The sequence below is a fragment of the Balearica regulorum genome, chromosome 1, assembly GCF_011004875.1.
Source record: "Balearica regulorum gibbericeps isolate bBalReg1 chromosome 1, bBalReg1.pri, whole genome shotgun sequence".
In the NCBI taxonomy this organism is placed as follows: domain Eukaryota; kingdom Metazoa; phylum Chordata; class Aves; order Gruiformes; family Gruidae; genus Balearica; species Balearica regulorum.
The window spans coordinates 72,129,612-72,153,384 of record NC_046184.1 but is presented as its reverse complement, the minus strand read 5'-3'; the positions used below and the strand labels follow the sequence as shown (position 1 = coordinate 72,153,384).

Below are 23,773 nucleotides of genomic sequence, written 5' to 3'. Positions count from 1 at the left end.
TAAGAGGAACAGTGTAACTTCAAAAAATACCAAACAGTGGCCCAAAGAAGGCCAGTAAGTTCTCAACCAGAAACATGTTCTGTAAGACCAGTTTGTTCGTTCCTATTGACAAGAAAAATCTAGGAAATGGTGCTTACCAAAAGCAGGATTGGAAAAGCATGCTGTTTTGCAGGAATCATATTTGACTACAGACTGAAAACTAACTAGCTGCAATTGCTAACTATGTCTCATCTAACAGACTCTTTGGTGGAAGGATTGGTGGGTGCCCTAAGAAAGACTTTATCAGTAGCAAAGTTTAGTGATGATGGCCTCAAGAAAATCAAGCAAAAAATACATCCCTGTGTTACATATGAAACCCAAGGCCATCAGTATTAAAAGCTTAGGGAAAAAAAGGAGAGAATAAACAGAAAAGCAGTATGATGAGTAAAGGGGAACCGAGGTCCTAAGTTCTGCCCAAAGATGTAGAGTTAGTTGGGTTTTTTTCTCTCTCCTTAGCTCCCCAGATGACTCAGATATAGAATGTCCCCTCCTTATGAGCTGAACATACACTAACAGGAAATTGCCCCATATAAAAATGGAGCTAGCATAACAAAGGTCTCAAAAAAGGTATTCATAAGGACATTTACCTTTTCCATGACATAGGTATTGCAATATTAATTCTGAGGGGGACACACTAAAACACACAAACAGAAAACACAGGAGAAACTTATGAAAATATGTAACATTTCACCTTTGTAATTTAGAAGTGGGTTCATTTCTCTGACAAAGTAACTTCAGTCACATAGTTTATATGAATGCATGGAAAGGACAGGTAAACCCACAAAGACCTCTTAATATGAAGGCACAGCAGCTCATTTACAGCTGGATACAGCTGTTAATCGTGGGACAACACCATGTGTATCACAATAATAGATAATTAAACCCAAAATGGGCAACTATATAAAATGAGTCCACTTGCAAGCAAAAGGGTGACAGGACAGGGACATATCCTTCGAGAGAGCAGTTCTAATGCAAAGGACAGCTTTATGCTCAAGACAGTCCCCAACTGCCTTTCAATTTAAGAAAATACTTTTGTCTCTTATTCTGACTAGAAATATAATACAGAAACCTGCCATATATTTATTACTCTCCTCTGGTCATTATACAATTATAGTGTTCTTTTACCTTTACATAAGTAAATTTTTCCTGCTTTTAATTGTCACTTTCCTAGCTAACATTTTCTTGCTTTTCTTAAAAAGATCCTGAACAGCAGTTCTTCAGACAACAGCACACAGCTATACTATTTCCATTAATGCCATTGTTGGCTTTCCTCAAAAATCCTGATATTTATTTTTTAAATAAAACACTGAATGACTAGGTATTTTCACCAAGTTCTTTAAAATGACAGATTCCTTCCTTTTATGCTAGAACTCAAGTATAGTGTCATGAGGCACACAGAAATTTTATTTGTAATTTAGGTTTTGGGAGATATTTTTGTCTGCAGTAATCAACAAGAACAAGAAGTCCTTAATCCAACTCTGACTTGAAAAAAATTAACTTTTTCTAAAAGGTGAGTAATTAAGATTTATAAGAACAGCTAAATACAAACAGAAACATTTGCTCCATTTTTGAATGACTGCCATAAAACAATTAGTAATGGCTGTTCTTGGACCAATCAAGACTAATATCCAACACTTGAAGTGGTTTTGTATCAGACAGTAGATTTCAAAAGCTTGTAAAAGAAAAGAAGCAAGCAAGGAAAGGGGGCTAGTTAATTAATAGGTTGCTATCACAGACACTTACATACTTGGCTACCTCATGTGAGCCCTGAAGCCTATATTCAGCATAAATGACAAGGGAACAAAAGATGTTACAAAATGCTACTCAGATCACAATTATCCTCCATTCAAAACCCCCAGGAACAGATAGAGAAATACAGACATAAAAAACAAACAGAGGGAACTAAAGACAACGGTAGGAAAAAATGCTGAAGTGACACACATTGAGCCACGATGATTAACTACTACAATCCTAGCCTGTGTTTTGTTCTTTCCCTTAGCAGGATTAGAAAGTACAGAAAATCAGCTGGTGAAATAACGCCTATTTAACACAAGACTATTATTGTCAGAACTAATTGTTAGGGCTCTAGCTGTAACCAGATTAGTCAAAAAACTGAGATACCAACTTTTACTGACTTTGCTATGTAACTCTGACAGAATCAAAAGTACTACTGTTATTTCTGAGCTATGCCCCCCTCTTTTAAACCCATTGTCTCTAAAATTGAGTTTCTTTCATCTAGACCAAATAAGTATATAAATTACCCTACTGAAAGACTTTCCTTCAAGAATAAAACTTGCCACTCTACTTTAAGGTATATAAAATACTTAATACCAGAGTGAGAAGACCTAAGGTACAAGTTTCCTTTGATTACTTTTTTTTATTATTTTATTCGGGGATTAGCACTTAAGATTAGTTTCTGGAACAATCATATCTGCAAACTTTCAGGCATCTATGATCCCTATACTATGCTTCTAAGAGCATGCTAACCTTATTCCTTTGAACAGAGGGTATGATAACCTCAAGAGCAAGTTTCCTGTTACTCACTCTCAGAAATTTTCAGACTAAACTACACAGTTCAGTATGGAAAAAAAGTCTAACCTTTACTAAAAAACTTTTTCACATGCAATGCATTATTTTTACTCTCTAGGTTTGAGTTTAGTTTTGTTTTCTGTCATAACTACTGTTACAAGCTATGCAGAAGTAGTAACTTCTGGAAAACATCACTGTAACAAGACAAGTATTTTTTAGTAATAAAGCTGCCTTAAAATAAATTTTAAAAAGTAGAAGATATTACCTGAGAAGAAAGAGAAGACAGGGAAGTGGAAAACCAGTGACTAAAACTTGGGGGAGGGTTGGGGGTGGGTGAGAAGGCATAAAATGCTACCTAAACTTAAAAAAAAAAAAAAAAAAACCTAATTCATTTTCATATCCTACATGGAAGGAGAACTTCAGTCTGAAGTAGTGTGGGTGGGACTTACCATCGAGTGATCCAGGACTGACAGCTATGAACTGCCCCAACTGTATCCATAAGAGGATGAAGCAACTCATTAATAACGGATTGGTGGATATGGGAATGATAAACACTACTATACCTAGAATTGCAGGTACAGATTAGGGGGAGAAAGAAAGAGAAAGTTAGAAAATACTATGCAGGAAATACAGTCAGCTCAACGGTCCTGCATTCCTGACTTCCTTATTATTCTCAGAGAGGTTAACCATAAATAGTCACCGATTGTGTTTCAACTGAATTTTGTTAACAAAACCAGCTCTTATTCAAGCACAGAATGTGCACCACGTGGCATGATCCAAAGTTTAATGTGGAAGTGTAAAGCATGAGGCAAAACATCTCACTGTTACGATGTGAGCAGCTCAACTGGAAAATGCACCAAAAAACCCTGAACTTCAGCACTATTTAGTATTACACTCCCCTACCATTTACAGGTTAAAAGAAACAGGGATAGAGAAGGAATAATGGTATTTTCACCTGTTTTCATAACAGAACAGGACCTTTGGACACTATTATTGCAAAGATGAAGGCTCAGCTCACTGGATACTTTTTAAGAAATCCTCCTGTGATGGCATTTTTCAATTAATATATTGTATCAGAAAAAATAAATAGGATCGCTCTTAAAACAAGGGATGATATATCTTACAACGAACCTTACCTTGAAAGGTTTGTCCCCACTGTGTGTCAGCATATGCCTCTGCAACCAACTTTGACTTGTTGAAGGTGTATTATATACTTTGCAACCTTTCCACAAGCAAACAAACACCTAATAGAGTAAAAATGTGATAAGTTTACACAAAGCAAAGAAAACGGTAAAAAAAATTATCAATTAGCAAAGAAGCCTCTTTTCTTAATACAAAATACTTCAAAGAATTTTGAACAATAACTGTTTGTTTTGCAACACACTTCTAATATGTCACCAAGGAAAAAATAATTACAACCAGTATTCAAAAAAGCAGCTCACTGGAATAAAATATCAAAAAATAGATGTTCCTGCAGATAAACACAATCAAGAGCCACAGCATCCACAGTAAAGAGTTTGTGTTTGCACTCAGTATCTGTATCCACCAGATACTGAGATAGAACATTTTAAATGACAAACTTTCTGGGTAGCAGATATAGAAATAAAATAATTTACTCTCATAGGCAATTAATAATTTTATTATTTGAGCCTGAAAAAAGCAGACTTGTAATTACAATACAGTTGTTTAGATACCAGAGTTTTGTATTATGGAATACTGGATACCTCTAGTTAGGGCTTTATACTTAATTCCCAATGAAGACAGTTCCAATTTCTCATAGGATTCAAGAAAATCTATGGATGTTTTGTGATTTCAGTGCACAGATCAGTCACATGCACAATAGTGCATTAAGGGGTGTAGAACTTACTTGTGCTGCTTTTCTCTCTCCTCTCATTGTGTCTATCTATAACCGAGAGAATAAAAAAGCTCAATGAATTTGCCTTTCATTAGAATTTCCTGAACAGGTCTGTGTGTGAAGGGAGGAATAGCCTTAATTTGTAGCAACAAAATACAGTCCCTAGGAATAGCATTGTCCATAATACAGGTTTTCAGAATTGCAGGCAACTAATTGGATTTGAGTTTCTTGTTCTCTTTTGGAGGTTAAAAACTCAGTCTTCAAAAGACTGTATTTTCAAAACAAAAGAGCAGCCACAGGAGTGCTACATACTTGCTGTATAATATATAGATAACCCAGCTTACTAATACAAGGGTGGAAAACCCTTCATGTATGTATGACTGATCCAGACCTACTGACGCATTAGGCCCAACACCCTAAACCTTTGGTGTCTCCTCAGTTTTGAGATCCCCCTGAAGCCACAGAATTGGAGTTTCCAAGATTCCTGGCTCTGCAACAGCTCCATAACTGTCCCAATATTTCCATCAGCAACTGCAGGGCACTCAGCAAAGGAGTATTACTATGAAGTTACAGATTGTGGAAATACGATCCCTCCAAAGAACAAGCATTTGGTTTTACAACAACCCACCAGAAGTCCAGGCAAGACTTCTTGGGAACTGTTGTCAAAAGGCTGAATCCAAAATATTTCTGAAAAAACTTCTGGGAAGAAGAACTTTGTCAAAAAGTTACCTGGGCTCTTTATGGATCTATCTGGTTTGGAGCCATTATCTCAGTATTAGCTTGAAAATAAGCATCCTTGTATGGTAAAAATGTACCTTAAATCAACCGAACCCACAATATAATTTCTAACACCACTTAAACACCTCACCAGCAGGTGGCAGACAAATCCTTGACACAAAACAGCCAGGATCAGTCCCCTTCCACAGCATCAAGTTGAAGAACTTTTCAAAAAATAAACCAACTCCAGTAGGGGGATAAAAAGCATGAACTGAATGCAACAGTTATTAGGCACTTGGTGCTTCCAACAACCTACTCTTTCAGAAAAACAAATACAGTCTAACAATTTCTAAATAAAAATATCCACAAGTTGTGTCACATGGAATGTAAGTGAACAGAAATACAATTTAAAAACAAAAACAAAAACCACGAAAAACCCCCCTAAACCCCCCCACAATCACCTGAAAAATCTTCCAGTCCCTTTTTATGAAATGAAAAGGGGTTGTGGGTGGAATAACAAAGATCCCCAGAGATGCAGTTATGGAAAAGCCCACACGATACCAACACATCTCATTCATTTCATCCCGGATTCATATAAGACTTCTATAAACCTATGAACATAACTACAGAAATCATCTCATGGCTGGCTAAAAAGCCAGCTCACTGGATAGATGATTCTGCTTAGAGCTTGGACTGAAAAAAAGTCACCAAATATGAAGCTGAAAGTTTAATCATACCAAAAAACACTAGCTAAACACAACCATAGTCATGGCTGTCTCAGTGACACAATTACATAATAAATTATTTAAAGTAATGCAAATCAGCATTTTAAGTCTCTTATTCACTCAAGATAAAGCGTAATGGCCTAGCATTTTACTGCTGGAGAAGTGACAGGACAAAAAGTCAAAAGATAATGACTATTCTACGTTAAGATCTGGTATTAGCTCTCCAAGAAATTAAAGAGCTGCAACACACAGCAGCAAAAGCAGGCAGATTGCTTATGTTTGATGTAAAAGTAGTTTACATGACATATTTCAGGCATCAAAGGTAATTTGTGTGCTTGGGGAGGGACAGGTAGTTAAATACAGAACTGAAATTACTGTACTGTAAGATGTTTTGAAATATTAAAATTACGAGACCAATGGAAATGGCATCATTTGACCAGGGATCAGACTGAAATATACATGATTATATATGCACCTCAGTTTAAAAAAAAATACTAGATGCAATTAGATTGAAAGTATACTTGCCATCAGTACTACAGACAGAGCTGTTTTGGTAAGATTTTGTACTCTCGAGTCAGTAAGTATTACATCTTCCCTATTATACATTCTTGTATATATTTTACCTCTAGTGAGGCTCCATTTCTAAAAAAAAAAAAAATCAAGATATGATTTCACCTGAGTTCACGTGCAGTAACACGTACACTAATAGTGTTAAGAAAATGAATTCCAAGTATAAGCACTTAAAGATATACCAACAGCTTCAGGATTTTGAGAAGTTAGCACATCTATCAAAAACCTGATAGACTCAAATCATTTATTAAAAAAAGAACTTACTATATTCTTAAAGGTAGGCATTCAATTAAAAACATGGAATACCAAATCAAGTAAACTACGCAGAAGACAACAGCTGAACGCCTAGTACCAGACTGCTGAAGGCACAAACTTAGTTGCCACTACCTACGGAACTGATACCTTAAAACATAAAATTTGTTACTGTCATTAAAGAGTAAAATATTGGCAACTAAGAAAGAGGGAGAAAACAGAAAGTAACACCAACCCCTCCTCGTTGACCATCCACATGTATGGAACGAATGTGATCTGCCAAATCCGGGCTGGAGCTGAAACAGGCATGGCAGTGGTCCCAACAACAGTTATAAGCAATGCTTTTTGCAGAGGAGGCAGGAACTCCTTGTCCATTCATCATAACTGGAGTTGAACGCCCACTGGAAATTGTGCTGTCTACGTCCATAATAGTGCTGCTTATGCTGTATGACAAAAAAAAAAAAAAAAGAAGAGAAAGTTCATATTTGTTGCATGGTAACAGAACAAATAAAAGATCGTAGGTCTTTGGGATTTTGTTTCAGATACATTTAGACAGGTTGACAAGAAAGTCTTACACAAATTTACTACTTATTGTGGTTCATCACTAACTATAATAAATGTACAGTCAGGAAACAGCTACTATTACTTGACAGTATAACTTCTTCTGGACATTGGCAACAAAACAGATGGATGGAAAATTCTCTCATTCATGGATTCGTCAGAAAATTAACTCACAGGTGATTAATAAAGTAATTTTTAAGCTACATTAAACAGACATTCATTATTTGTATTTCCCAGAAGAGAAGGGGGGGGGGGGGGGGGCCGGGAAGAGGCATGCTGGGTCAGACTGGAGATTTATCTAGCCCAGCATCTACTACTAACACTAGATCCTTAAAAAGAACACAGCAGTGAAGTTCTACAGAAGTTTTAAGGTACTCCCACACTTGGCCCAGCATGGTGTCCATCACATAGATGGTACAAACTAATGCTTTTTGTTCCGTATTTTTAAAAATTTTCAGATAAGCCAGAAGCAACAGTGAGAATATGTGACCAGCAGGGGTCATTTTCATCAGCCATTCTGCTCTGTATCTTGGCAGATATCAAATCGGAACAGAAAAAAATTGCAGAGTGTGCTCTTTTCATATATAAGCAAAAAGTATGGAGACAAGTGGCCTTCTATGATGGGGTTACAGCATTGGTAAACAAGGGAAGAGCAATTGATATCATCTACCTGGACTTGTGCAAAGCATTTGACACTGTCCCACATGACACCCTTGTCTCTAAATTGGAGAGACATGGATTCGATAGATGGACCACTCGGTGGATAAGGAATTGGCTGGATGGTCGCACTCAAAGAGTTGTGGTCAACAGCTCAATGTCCAAGTGGAAAACAGTGACAAGTGACATCCCTCAGGGGTCAGTACTCGGACCGGCACTGTTTAACATCTTTGTTGGCGACATGGACAGTGGGATCGAGTGCACTCTCAGCAAGTTCGCCGATGACGCCAAGCTGCGTGGTGTGGTCGACATGCTGGAGGGAAGGGATGCCATTCAGAGGGACCTTGACAGGCTGGAGAGGTGGGCCTGTGCGAACCGCATGCAGTGCAACAAGGCCAAGTGCAAGGCCCTGCACGTGGGTTGGCACAAGCCCAAGCACGACCACAGGCTGGACAGAGAATGGATCGAAAGCAGCTCCGAGGAGAACTTGGGGGTATTGATTGATGAGAAGCTCAACATGAGCCGGCAGTGTGCGCTTGCAGCCCAGAAAGCCAACTGTGTCCTGGGCTGCATCAAAAGAGGAGTGACCAGCAGGTCGAGGGAGGTGATCCTGCCCCTCTACTGCGCTCTTGTGAGACCCCACCTGGAGTCCTGTGTCCAGTTCTGGGGGCCCCAGTACAGGAGAGACATCGAGCTGTTGGAGCGAGTCGAGAGGAGGGCCACAAAGCTCATCAGAGGGCTGGAGCACCTCTCCTGTGAGGACAGGCTGAGAGAGAGTTGGGATTGTCCAGCCTGGAGAAAAGGCGGCTCCAGGGAGATATAATTGTGGCTTACCAGTATCTAAAGGGGGCCTACAGGAAAGATGGAGAGGGACTGTTTATCAGGGAGTGTAGTAACAAGACAAGGGGTAATGGGTTTAAGCTGAAGGAGGGTCAATTTAGATTAGATGTTAGAAAGAAATTCTTTACTGTGAGAGTGGTGAGGCACTGGAACAGGTTGCCCAGAGAGGTTGTGGATGCCCCCTCCCTGGAAGTGTTTAAGACCAGGTTGGATGAGGCTTTGGGCAACATGGTGTAGTGGAGGGTGTCCCTGCCGGTGGCAGGGGGGTTGGAACTAGATGATCTTTGAGGTCCCTTCCAACCCTAACCATTCTATGATTCTATAATTGTAAGATAAGGTGGTCAAATCTGCTCAAGAGTAAGTAAAATCAGATTGCTTGTGGTCTTGTCCAGTTGAGTTAATGCATGTTTTCAAAGGCCGGAGTTTCTGCTACCTTTCTGAACAGTTTTCCCAATGTCTGATTAATCTGGTTGTGGAGGAAGTGGAATATTTCTCAACATCTCATCAGAATTTCCAGTGTTGCAACTTATGTCTGTTGCCTCTGACCCTTGGCAGCTGTAGCATTGAGATGACTCTGGCACCTCCTTTGCTACACCTCCCTGTCATGTCACTGAAAACAGCAATAACCCTGCCCTTCTTATCAGGAAACAGAAGAAACCCAGTCTCTCAGCCTCTCCATATATATAGCATTTGCTTCATCCTTCTAACCATCTTGGAAACCCTCCATCAGATCCTCTCCAGTAAGCAAGTATCTGGGACAAGTCCCAGTCCAGACACAGTAATCCAGACATAGTCTTAATGGTGCCAAGTAAAGGTGAAGAATCAGTTCTATTGACTGTATAGATACATTTTTGCTAATACAACCCAGTATGCAGCAGTTATTTTTACATAGCTGTCTTTACATATTCTGAGCAGAGTGCAAGGGTGTGTGTGTTGAATTATGTTAAAGAAAGAAAATAATTTCCTATTCAGCTCTACATAATATTTATCATTTTCTAACTTTTACCGTATCCCTTTTCTCACCCACCTCTTTCTTGCACATAATTTCTATTCTAAAGCATTCTGCTCTTAAAGGTATAGATGCTGTTCCATATTTTTGACTATCGCTGTTTACATACCCATTACTGTTCTGTTACACATTTTGAGATGGATGAAACAAACAAAAAAATACACCATTATTCAAAATTTGAAGATATCATTAGCACGTTTGCTCTTTTGCTCTGAATTTGCAATTTCTCACATCATCTGTATCTTTTAATCAGTACTGTGGTAGCAGTTTTTTCCTGTGATAGATTTTGAAATCATTACAGATATTTGCCTTGTTTAGATTCCCCCACCCACCATGTGGATTCCACTGCATTTATCAATAAAAAAAATGCCTTGTCTTAGTCAAAATAACAGATTCCCTTTAGCAATGCTTTCCAGTTAAGCTTTAATTCTAGCTACCCTGAATAATTTGGTTTCATGAGCAAATTCTGATATGAAATACACTAGCAAGGTAACATTTATGTAAACCCTGACTACTATATTCCCTGCACAGCTCCCTTAAAAATCTTCTTCCAACCCATTAGTCTCCTCCTCCTCCTATTAAACCTGACCAATTATTCTTAGGTCTTTGTTTTACAAGTTAAAAAGAAAGTTTGAGACACATTTACAACAGTTTTTTTCTTTTATAAAAGTGTATGAAATACATACTTCCTAAATGCTATAGAAATACCACATACTTTTTTTTTTCCACCCTCGCAATTTCAAAAAAGATCTAACAATTTACGAGGCATGATTTCTACCCCCGAAAGTCATACGGGCTCTTTGCTGTTACATAGCATTTTTCCATGTGCCCACTATTTTTTAATTCCCTCTCCTATACCCTGAATACATACAGCTTTACATGATTCCCCCCCCCCATTTTCCCCTCCACCAGTTATCCTGGTTCCTTTCATGACATACAATCTCACAATCTGCAACTGGCAAATAAAGAAAAGGTGACCAACAGAAGCCTATATCGTTTTGAATCTGTTCCATACCGCTGCCTTTTCCAAGAAGCTTATTTTATATTCACCAGAAACTTAAAAAAAAAAGCAAGTAGCACTGACATGAATCTACCAGTCCCAACAGTGTTAACAGCCACCAACTACAGCTTAGGAACCCTCTAGGAAATTGTCAGAAGCCTTAAGTGCAAAATATGTTGCAAGCAATCCCATTTTTTCCACCATGCCAGGTCCACAACAGATCCAGCTAGAGGACTGACATCCCCTCCTTCCTCAGCTAATGCCTAAGTCAAAAATTATCCCCAAAGGTAAAATCTGTAAAACTGTGTTATGAAAGAAAAGATGATTGGAAAACAGAATAAATAATTAAATGTGACCCCACACATATCCAAGTTATTCAAATACAGTTTTCTCAAAATCATACAAGATGACACATAGCCTGACCACTTCTGTTGCATACAGTAATGTTACACAGATCAGTGGTTCCAACAGGAAGTTGCCTAACCAAGGATGGCAAAGCTATGCAGACTCATGCAATAGCTGCCTCAGACCATTTCACATGGATAAGTAACCCTACCTTTCTCACAGCTGAAAGGTACTAAAGTACAGTACTTTATAAATACTCTAAGTAGGAGCTCAAACTTACAAGCTATTTACAGTCAGTCCCGAGTTTCTACATCCACTGACAGCATTAATACCATTCTCAAAAACCCCACAAATAGGCATAAGCAAACTTCCAACTAAGAAGAGGTATGGTGCTGGTGACCACAAGGACAAACTATGAAGGGGTATTTAGCATAGTTCTCTTAAGTGTTCCCTGGTTTTACAGCCTGGTCTTAAGCAGGAAACCAATGAGAAAACATAACCCAGAACAAGTTCTGTGAAAGAATCGGGGGGGTGGGGTGAGAAGTACGCATTCATGCAGGTGTGTGTGGTTTCTTCGGTTCACAGACAGGCAAGCTGGTTAATTTCTCTAGGCAGAGATAAAAAAGCCTCAAATTGATGACCCTGTAGCATGACAGTTTATTTCATACTGCAAATGCAATGTAACATACCTTGATCACCTTATGATACAAAAATCACAGGTCTCTAATTTTACAGCCCAAGGAATGCAAATACTTAAGACTTTTTTCCTTTTTTTAAAAAATGTATATATATATATATATACATACACACACATATGCATGATATCCTACCTGTAGAAAATTACTCTTGTTTTTGGAGAAAAATGTGTAAAAGTCAACTAGTAATACTGATCCAGCAAAAGATACTCTGATAAGTAATGTTATTAATGATATGAGAAACCAGTAACACTTAGAAAGCTGATTTAGTTATAATAGTTTAAATGTTTGCTTGGCTTGGTTCTAATAGCCTAAGTGTTTGCTAAGGGCTAACAGATTAGAGTTGCATACATGATAGCGCTAAATTTAGTATCGGAAGAACTGGAATAAAAAAAGTTGCCCATAGCACTTAAAACAAGTAGTAACATATAGAATTTCTTGGAAAACGAGGATGAAGTGCTACATTGGACCATGATTCTATAATCTATTGAAGATATAGTCTAAAAATGGAAAAAATGTAACTCAAATCCAGTTATCAGTATTTAAGTATCATTTTATCAGTATTTTATTTAAGAAGGAGTGCCTTTCTTCTAGTTTGAAGAAGTTAGTGTAAAGACACTAAAGAGTACAGACGAATATTGCTGTAACAGGATCTACTAGAGAAATAGCTAAACTGCTTATAAAACAAAATGGCCAGCAGTCACACAACAAGAGATCACTGTTTTCTGATGGTTCTCTTGATAGGCTCTGCCAAAATGCAAGAAACTCGCTGCCCTGACACATTCCTTCTCTAGAAATAACTCATTAAATAAAAATGTAAAATTTTTTTGTTTTCTGTGCCTCCAGAACCAGCATATTTCAGGTGATCACACGCTTCATCATACTGAGAGCCTACAATTAGTTTCTTTCTCAGTGAGTTCTGGGTCACCTAGGAAAGAAGTAAAATCTGCAAAGAAAATCTGTGAAAGATCTTTCATCTTTCCTCCCTATCATTGTCCTTCCTTTCTGTCATAGTCCCCTGTGTAGCTCAAGCATGCGCACATTTGCTGTAGTGTTCCATACACTGAGAAAACACCAGGAAGCTTTTCAAAGAAAAGTTTGCAGCATATATAGCGTCAGAGAAGACACTGACTTGGGAGGTCTCTTGCCCTTGGCCAGCCATTTCAAGATGAAGCAGAAAGATTATGCGAAGTTTTATAGCCCGAGCTGTGGTTGCAGCTAAGTCTGCGAAGACTTAACCACAACACTGTTTTTATTAGACCCACTGATTCACCCGCTTTTTTGTTTCTTGGGATTTCAGAAAGGGTGTGAGTGCAAGACACACAAGCAGTGTGTGTACACACTCCACCACCTTATCTAGTCCACTTGAATCTTTTCCTGACCAAAAGAGTGGAAACACGGCAACTGAGCCCAAGAAGGGCTGGACTACTAAAATAATGTCTGTATATCTTTCAATCCATGAATGAGGCTTTTCAACCCAATCTGATTTTCTATCAGCTTGGCATCATCCAAGAGAGGGAAAAGTTCTTTAACAAAGGGAAGGTAGTAATGGAAATTACATCCTGTTGCTTTCTCATCTGAAATCCACAAAGCCTGTAAGTGGGAAAGTAACAACGCGTATCAAAGAGGAGAAAACAGAACAAAGTAAGGAAAACATAGACATCCTGGCAAACTACTGGTAACAAAACAAAGACATGGAAACAAATTTTTAGCTAAATAAGTTCAAGCAAGTTTTTCTGCCTTTTTCTAAGCCCTTTTTCCCCAGCCAGGAGATCTGTTTAAATCCTGACTGCCACTATCAAAGCCGAAAGACACGAGTAGAACTTAAGCGCTTGTGGCATTCCCCTATTGCTTGTGACAGACAGGTCTGGGTTTGCTCCCAAGCTGTAAGCAGGCTCCAGCTCCATTGTAATGGATCTATAGACCATAGCCTGATGAAGAACATTAGACATTTGAGTTTCAGAGAGTTCAACTCAGGGGTCATCCCAAACAATAGAGCATCAAAAACAGTCACTGCTGGAGAGAGCCTGCATACACAATAGCTGTTTTTAAGAAGCACCATTCAAAAGACCGACTAATTACTAAAATTTAAAACTGTTACAGCAAGCACAACATAGTCTTCAAGCTTATGTTATCCCTACTTCCATCCTAATCCAAGCACCAGAATCAACTTCAAGTAAAAAAATCACAGCTCTAGAGGCAAGAACTGAATACCTTTCTAAAATACCTTACTAAATCCACACCATATTTTACCAAGTAAAACACTGTCTGCAAGTCTGCAAACACTGGTAAACAGTACCTGCCAAACACAGCAAGGTAGAACTGGAAACACAGAAACTTCTCGGAGAGACAGACCTTTTTCCCCTCTCCTACAATTTTTCCCCACTACCAAGAGATCAACATCTTTGAAATGAAACTGACATTCAAAGTGTTCATTAAGCAACTACATTAATGCAAGCTTAAATAGAGGAATCATTACCTCAAAGGCACTGTTTCAGGTCTTATTTTTACCTGTATCTACTTTACCTGTATCTAGAAATAATACATCCTCATAATGAAGATTAAGATTTTTTTTGCATCACTTTCATGTTAAAAGGTTACTACCTACACAATCTACACGTGCAGGTGAACCACATGTGTCTAGCTGGTTAAATCCAGTCCAAATTGTATTTTAAAACAATCCTGAAACAAAAAATAATAGCTAAAATCTTCTAAGAAGTTGCAACTTATTTTTACTTTATAGAGAACCAAAAAAACTCTTCAAGCATTTTAAGTTGTAGATTATTCTTTTCCTTTAACAATCCAAGCAAAATTAAGCCATTGTTGGAGTCATGTAAATATGAATATTTTCTGTAAGGAAAAAAATTCCAAATTGTTCCCAATTTAAAATGCACAAATTTCAAACCACATATTGTACCATGTGCACATTTGGGCACTAATTGTTGTGTACCATTAAATGTGAATGAAAATATAACGAGCTTGTGATTTAATGCATTAAAGAAAACAGTGTATCGCACGTCACTTCTGACACACGCTTGGCTCTCCACAGAGATCAGTTTCCTCACTACTGCAAGTAATCTCTTCCATTGAATTCAATGAATGGAATGCCCCAAATTTTTTCTTTCCCTTTCTTTGTTAATCTTCCAGAACAACAGGCAGTAGGAGTCTAGAAGGAATATCATAACAGAGGAACAGCATAATTTCATTTTTAATCTCCATGAACCCCCATTAGCAACTGTCCACTTTAAGTAAGAGTGGAGCCAGGCACAGTGCACATGCACAAAAGCCCAATCAATTTGCTATTACACTTTTAATGTCTGCAAAACGTACTCCCTCTAGACCTTAACTGAAGTAACCTTCCCTCAGGCAAAATTCAGACCTAACAGATGGGCCTTATACTATGCCCTTGAGGGTCAACAAGCACTACTTCACTCTGATCAACAGGAGCTCATTTCAGAGTTACAGTACCTCCACTGAGAATGCTTAGCTTCCAGTCCCCAGATGTTTAGTAGGTAAGGAAAGGACCCAGCTGATTTCAGCTAACACCAAGGGAAACGACTGTGACAGATCCTATAATAAATAACCTCATCTTGTAAAGCATCAAATTAAAAGTGAGCAGAGATTTCAGGGAACGTACATTGCAGGGTCGCTAAAACCAACACTACTGAGCAGCCATCAAGCTTCACACTACACTAATTCAAGTGAGAAATCTTCACAAACAGTTTCTTCTACACAGTGATATAATCCAGTCATAAAGCATCAAATCCACAGAAGATTGCCTCTGACTAGATGAAAAGCACAATTAACATTTAAGAATCCAAATACTACAAACCCTACTGGAAGTAGGTGAACATTTTAAGGATAAAAAAATACCCTGCTAGTTTCTTTAGCTTTTACTAGCCAGTGAAATGTCCTGTCACTTCTTCATGGAGTTTCAGCTACATTGTTCCAATGCATATGAGGGAAGCTTAAAAAAAGAACACTAAACTGTAACAGATAAAACAAATTCAGAATAATGGAAACACTGTGAATGGCAGTCATTTCTCACAGCAACTTCAAGGATTAAAACCTAAAATCCAACAAAGCTTTTACCATATGGAAGACTAAATCACAACTAGATACTAATCCCAAAAGAAAACAGCATCAATCACAATCATTCAATTACAAACATCAAGTCGAAACAGAACAAAAATTGAAAGAAAAAAAAAAGACATACCCCAGCACCTCATTATTTTTGTTTCACTAGGAAAAGTCCAAAGTGAAAACAAAAACTTCAAGTTTCCCCCCCCATCACTCTATTCTTTTCCAAGACAAGGAGTGGAAAACTCTGGTGTACAGCTCTGGCCAATGCACTAGTTCCACAAAAACAACGGACTACCTAGCCGTTTTACAGTTTGAGGCCACCAAATTCCAAGTGATTTACACTCACTACTTCCTAATGCAATCAATCATCAAAGATAAATCCTCACAAAGCTTGAAAATTATCAAATTATCAACCCTGAGCTCTCATCATTGATAGGAAGCTCCTCCATCTGTCCTAGGAAATTTATTTCTATTTTTTAATAAAATCTCCATCACTCCCAAACATGGGAGCCACTGTATTTTCTCAAAGAATTACTACATGATTAACTTTTACTTTTTTACATTCCATCCAGCAATATGAACTGGGGACCAAGGCTGTTAAAAACTTAAGGACAAACATAATTTCTAAGAGCTAACAATTTCAATGGTACAACTGAGCTTGATACAACTGATTAATAACAGAAATTGCTACGCTGGCTCCTAAATGAAAGCACGGGAAGAATAAATTCACATGTTTTTGTACTAAGATTTAACTTTTGCTGACCTTCAATGACTATTAAGCAAACTTTAATGCCAACCTCTTTACAAAGTTACTATCAGAACATCTGCATCAGGGTACCAGTATGCAATAAAATGCAGTGCTCAAGGCAACTATACGCACGTGTCCAAGCAGATTTAAATTAATCTTTGCTTTATGCTCTCCAAATGATCATGCCAATTTAAAAGCGAGATTAAAACAGATCTTAAGAAAAATTAAGAGTTCACAAAACATGAGCAGCCACTATGAGCCAGCAAAGTCTAACATTTGTCTGATCTTTTTTGTTCCTCTCCCCATCTTTGGTGAATTTGGTAGTTTATGATGCACCTACATTGGTAACAGATATACTCCAACTACTAAATTGCCATAATTTATCAATTTAATTCCCTAAATCAAACACTTATGTTCCACAAGCAAAACAGTTTGCCTTGTTTTAATGGACGTAGTTTGATTGTGGCATGGAAATGCCGTAACACTTTAGAGCTCCTACAGTTTCTTTTCATCTAGCCAGCAAGTAATCCAGACAGAATCTTCAAAGTAGACAGTAAATAACTTCAGCTACCTACATTTCTAAGGGTTGATTTTTTTGTTTTGGGGTTTGATTTTTTTAATGATTTTCCTGAGAAAACTGTATGTCTTTAAATTAAACAGAAAGTATCCAAACAAATTTCATGGCTGATAATGATCAGTTTCTGAATTCAGGAAAATCTACCACCGGTGAGAAAAAAAAATAGCGTATGCAGATAAATCACCATCAAACAAAACAAAAACAGAGTACAGAACACCAAATGGCTGCCAAAGAGAAAAATCATTCACATGGCAACAAAAAATTAGAATAGCTGGATCAAAACTGTAAGTCAGAACTACATGAAGTGAAAGTCCACCACTGTGTTAAAGGCAGTACCTTCTGTTCACATCTGCTCTTGTAGCTCCTATCCACAAAGACCCCTGATATGAGACAACACAACTGACTCCATGGCTCTTCAGAGGCAAGGGAGGAAGAACAGCATAGGCAAAAGGTGTTTATGGCAGCAAAGTTCCTTTGTGAAAGTGAGGGAGAATTAACCTAGCAAGTAAGAGATACAATACTAAAAAGGAAAACACCATTGTTTAGTGGTCTAGCATTTTCCAGAAGCATGTTCAGGTTCTTGATACCTTTAAAAAAGTAAAGACAACATTAAGGCAACTTCTAGGTAAAGGAAAGAGACGATGATTTCCAGGGCTGCGTGACTTAAGAGAACACCCACTCACTTGGAAGCACTTGTGCTTCTGAATCAGGCTTTTTTTTTTTTTTAGAAATCAAACCCATGCTTTACACAGATTAAGTTATTCTAACAAAAACTTCTAAAAATGAACGAGACTCACAAAGTACTGATAAATCAATCTTAAAAACAAGTCTGCAAAACTCTTTATTGAATATCTGTATAGTTATATGACCACTAAGAAATCAGTGTAGTAGAAAATAAAACAGTAAAGGGAAAGAAATTCTACATCATCACAATTTTGAAATTCTTTTTGAAGCAGCAGTTTATTTTAGAGTAATGCTGCATCTAGTTTAGGTATAAATACCTAGAAAAGGGAGCAACACTGCAAACACTTCAAATTGATATTATAAATCCAGGGGAAGATAGAAAAGCTCTTCAAGATAGAGAAATCAAAAGGAACTTAATATAACAAACATGCACAGGAAACAAAACAAGACTGAGAAAGCGCGTTATGAATCACCGCCTCTCTAGAGCTGTTTCTACTCTCCTGGATCGCTTACTTTGATTATTGAGATTATGAGCCCAAATATTCTAGGGCTAACAACATTTACACAACACGAACCCAGGTTATCGCTGGATTTGTAGCATACAGAGGAACAGGTAACACAATAAAGAAATTTTGAATGCCAAAATATCAGAAGAGCAGTGAGAGAGTAGAGCAGGTTAAACGTGTATGCCTTGTGATATGACAGCACAATGACTACATATGCAAAAGGATTACACAAATCAAGAAACTGTAAGTGGTTCTGCCTTAAAGATACAAATAAAACTGACTTTCATTTCTGGGAACCACATTCAACTTGATCATCTCCTTGGAAAGATAGGGAACAGCAACAAGTGGTTCATGTTTTTCCAATCTTTACTGATAAAACAGTATGTTTACCAGTACAGCTTAAGACAAACACAGAAGAAACACATTCAGTCATTAAAGAACTGCTAGAATTAATTTAATTTTTTTTTGAACTGTGCTTTCCATTCCAAGAACCATAATCAATATGAAGTAGTCTAATCAGCACTGGAAGTTAATAGCCTTCAGGTACGGTATCAAGGAAATTTCACCTGCTATAACTATTACCCTCCCATTCTCAGGACACCTTCCCTCACCTCCACACCCACCCCCAGAACACAACACTCAGAAAACGAGCAGAAGACAAAATGACCAAAGACAGACACAAAACGCCCAGAGGAGACCTAAAAAAATCCTCCAGTTTCAGTCACCATCATGTTAGGTTCAACTTAACAGAGAATAAAAATACATAGATAGGATAGCATTCTATAAAGTAACAGCTTTGCCTATTCGTACCTCAGCGAATAGTTGCTACTCCGAGTATTAATCAGGCATCAAAAGCAGAGAAACCAGCAAAGTAAAACTCCACTAATTAATTCATAATAGAAAGGTCATAAATTAAGGTCTGATTTCCATTCCACTGGACACAATTAACTACTGCTTGTACAAATTGTCTGATCAACAACTTGGCATGCAAATTGGCCTAAGGAAGTCCACTTAAAGACATGCCAAAAGTAGCTTTATCTAAAATCTTTAAAAAATGTTTATGTCTCTGTTTACTGTATATATAATGAAAATATTTTCTTTGCACTTTTAAGATATTTTTTTATATTTGGAATCTAAGTTATAGTTACAGCACAATAAACTATAATGACCAATATAAGGACTTAACTGCAATTTTACAGGGGAACTAGTAATTTGTACAAGATGCTCCATGGAACAACATTAAGATTAACAATAAGTGGAGATTCTTTATGCTGTATTCTTAATTAGGTAAAGTATATTTATTAAATGATGCTACCACTATATGTGCCAATAATCTTGTCTTTTATAAGTCTCTCAACTCAGCTTAGGTTCATTTTACTCCCTCTGACAGTATACAAGCTATTTGAATTACAGAACCCTCCTACAGTGCATTAGGATGACAACAGGACTTTCAAGATCCTAACAAATCTTTTGCTTTTCTATCACTATGAAGTATCTTTGCATATACCTTAAGTAACCCTCTATTAAAGAAAGTATCCATTAACTGTTAGCAGCCAAAGTTTAACAAAACACATTTAAGATCTTAAACACCACTACAGAGAAGAAAATTAGATATGGGAAAAGAAATCCCAGGTCTTTTTTATTATTTTACCACCATGAAGGAAAAAAGTATACCAGTATCTTGGATGAGAGGCTTCAATTTTTTTTCCCAATTATTTGTTGTTTTTTAGTTTTGCACAATCACAATCTGAGAATTGTAAACACTATCTTAGCATATCACAAAACCAATGATAAATAGCAAGCATAACATGGAATATTTATATTTCATTTTCTAAAATAAATTTATTTGAACACATATTCCAAATATGAACAACTCCAGACAGAAGGCGTATAAAGTTATAAAAAGGAACCAGTTGTATAGATAGAATAACAAAAGAAAGAAACCTCTACCTCAAAGAATCTTCCAAAACTACCACTTCTATTTTTATGCAAGTCATGCCACCATATTTTTTTAATAGCAACTGGGAGAGTGGATAAAACTCACTGTTCAGACAAAGGAGTTCCTTATTCTCTTCTGTTCCCTTCTCCTGCACAAGTTAACTAGAGACTACGTTCCCACCTGTTTCAAGGATTCCCTGCAATTACTTGGCTCCTTTACAGCAGAGACAAATTTCTTCCTTTCCTTTGGGTTAAGCTCTCGCTTCTTCCTCAGGCTATTAAGACATCTCATTCCCTATCATACCAAAAGTTGTCAGTGTGTACCTCCCATCCTGCCCTTGCCAGAAAGGTCTATTACCATCTCAAATTCTCCATCTGCTCCCTTCTATGCCATGTCCCCTCTTTCCCACCCAATAATAGATCGCTCTACAACTACCCCAATGCAAGGGGTTCTAGGTGTACTTCCATACCACTGTCTACCGTGCTAGCTCTGCATACTGATCATTGCCCCACCGTTATTCTAATTGCACAGTGTATTTCAAAATAGAACTAAATATATTAAAGCTTTGCAAAGCCGTGCAGATTTGAGTAAGAGTAGCTATGGTAGAACATTTTCACTGCATCATCCAAAAAAGTTAGTTTTATCTGTGACCAGCTCCAGAAATGCATGTAGTCACATCTCTGCCAAATGGATGTTCAGGCTGCACATAATACCCAGTTTAATTTAACTGGAAAGTGGGAAAGGAAAAAACCAAAAACAAACAACAACAAAACCACCACAAAACAGAAACAACCGACCAAGACAGTTCTTTCCACTACCGCCTAGGAAATTGCCTGAAACAACCCATTAATCAAACCTCATATTCAGAAGTTACCAGACTTAATGATGTCACAAACAAATAAAATGCACATAGACCTGTGTGGATGTACAAATCCAGTATCAATGCAATATTACCATTTATCTCTTACACTATATAGGAAAATGTTTTTCTCAAATTCTATGAAGTATATTTACATCTTACTACAATAAATATAACAGCTCATTATACCAAGCTCTTTCATCTAGTTCACAAAAAGACCTCATGTTAACCACTCAATTATACCAACCAACAGCTTTAGTAATAAAGATACTCCCCATACAAAATATCTGGGCTGTTTTGCCTTCCCATCAAAAGCTATTTTCTTCAGTGCCAGAAAGGCCTGAACATAACCATTACAGAAACAAGGGTTTTATTTTGCAATTTGAAAGCAAATAACAACAGTAACAATAAATGCAGTCAGAAACGCTGAAAATCAAAATTCTGCTGAAAATTATGAAACTCAGGTAATCTTCTATATAGCCCATTCTGACACGTCAATATTACACACACTCAAAAAAAAATTAATGACTTAACCACCTTGCCATAAGTGCTAATGAATGATTTTTCACTTCCTGGAAAGGAACAAGTGAGACTATGCAGCAAAGAAAGGCCTGAAGCACTTTTTAATCTGGTCACATGGATATATGAAGCATACCTATTAGTACCACATGCTTTCCTGATTATATTTTGAATTTACCATTCAGCCTTCATAAACATAACTCATGCAATTCACATGTCACTGCCTAATCAGTCTTGAAAATTCTTCACTTCTAAAAGTTTAAAAACTAGATTTAAACCTTTAAATAACTAGTATTTTAAAATCAGCATACATATTAAAGGTTGAGAAGGCCTTCATTTTAAATGAGATTAAAAAAACCTCAGCCTAGATCCTGGATTCTTCATGTCTAAATTGCTTCTTTCAACCTGTTAGTTTCACGCTGTCTCATTTCACTAGATAAAATGAACGAACCTGACAATCTGAAGCACAAAAAGCTTTATTACTGAAAAACTTTTCCAAAAGGTCTGTTCTCAAAACTACTCGCCTATTACACAGAAATGGAATAATAACATTTCTAAAGTATTCTACAAGTCCAATAGGGTTAAGATAGCTAAAAGTTTCCTTGAATATTACTGAGTATTCCTTGAATCAGTTCCTTCCAGTAACAGAGTCTGTTGGTGAATAACAGTAAGTGCGAACAGGCTCAGAAAAACCCTCCACCAAACCAAAACCCAAGCCTTACAAGTTACATGCAAATTGCCCGCTCTGTAAAAGAGATGGACATTAATTAGTGCTGTGCCTGAGGGAAAGATTACTACATAGGTCCAACGACAACCTGTTACATTTGGCCTACCAGCTAGCCAATCAGCATTTAGATACCAGTCAGAAAACAGCTGATACCTCCAGCTAAAATATATTTTTCCACTGCTTCTTGCCTAGTCATTAAGAGGAGTGAGTAAAGGATAAACTGCTAAAAAAAGGGTAAAGATGATGCAAGAATGGCAGACCAGGAGTAACTTCCAGGTGAGAGTACAAAGAGGCAAGACAAATTCACAAGGGCGAACAAAAAAGCCCTTCACACTGCTTTACTACTTATATTTCTGCTAAAGATCTTATTACAATTGCAAGATCTACCACTGTTCTTTAAATCAAACAATCTGATAATGAAACTATTTCAGATTTAAATATACTTCCATAATAAACTTTCCAGTAAACAATATTTAAATTATTTCAGTAATCTAACACTAAGTGTTTGTAAGTAAATATTGTAGTTCAGCTGCAGATGCATCTTCACTGCATTCAGATCAGCTGATTTATACCCAAATCCATGCATCTGCTTAGGTCTAGCTTCAGTACCTGTGGCCCAATGCTAGACTCAATTACTGTGTTTATAATTAACTGAACCGTTATTTTTTTCTTTTAAAGTCATATCAAATGTTTCTCAGCATTGCAGTAAGACTAGCTGCTCCAGAGAACTCTGGAGAAACACATCCATCCTTTCAGGACATGTCTGAAGTTAGGGAAAGGCACGAGAAAATTATCAGTATTCACATGCTGATAATAGTCTTTGTTCTAACAGTAAATCTGGAGGATAACTAGACTTGAATGCAGCCTATTATTATTGAGCCAGCTGATCTGAGCTTGCTCAAAAGTCATAAACAAATGTCAGCACAGTAGTGGGAACTTAGCACAATTCCCAGGAAAAATCTGGAATGATTACAGATCAACAAGATACCTAACAGTCCTAGAGTTATTGCACTCAGCTCTCACTACTAATACCACTTAGCTGAAAATGCCACCTGGTTATCCTAGGTATCAGTTTGGGTTTTGCTTTTTGGTTTCTGGGGGAAAGATAAATATGTTTTAACAAAATACAAAGTCTGTCTAATGTGTGTGTGGAAATAGCTGGTTAAAAGTCACCCTAAGTTTCAGGGCACTGATATTCAACATGACATTTGTTTCTTGTGTTGTTATAAATACTTATAAATTTCCTACAGTAATGCCCCAAATTATTTATTCAATTAGCAGATACTCTGAAAATACATTCAGAATGTTAGTAATAGAAGTTGCTGAGCAGTAGTTAT

General features: G+C 37.3%; 1 protein-coding gene across 2 annotated transcripts in view; it reads right to left on the bottom strand.

Annotated features, from left to right (window-relative positions):
- Positions 1-23,773, bottom strand: part of AEBP2 (AE binding protein 2) — a 51,458-nt gene that overhangs the window by 23,726 nt on the left and 3,959 nt on the right. For both annotated transcript variants that reach the window (XM_075757714.1, XM_075757726.1), the window contains exons 2-3: positions 6,923-7,130; positions 3,705-3,812 (exon numbers count right to left, since the gene is read on the bottom strand). In XM_075757714.1, the coding sequence (XP_075613829.1) occupies positions 3,705-3,812; positions 6,923-7,130 (316 nt within the window). The remainder of the gene's footprint in view (positions 1-3,704; positions 3,813-6,922; positions 7,131-23,773) is intronic.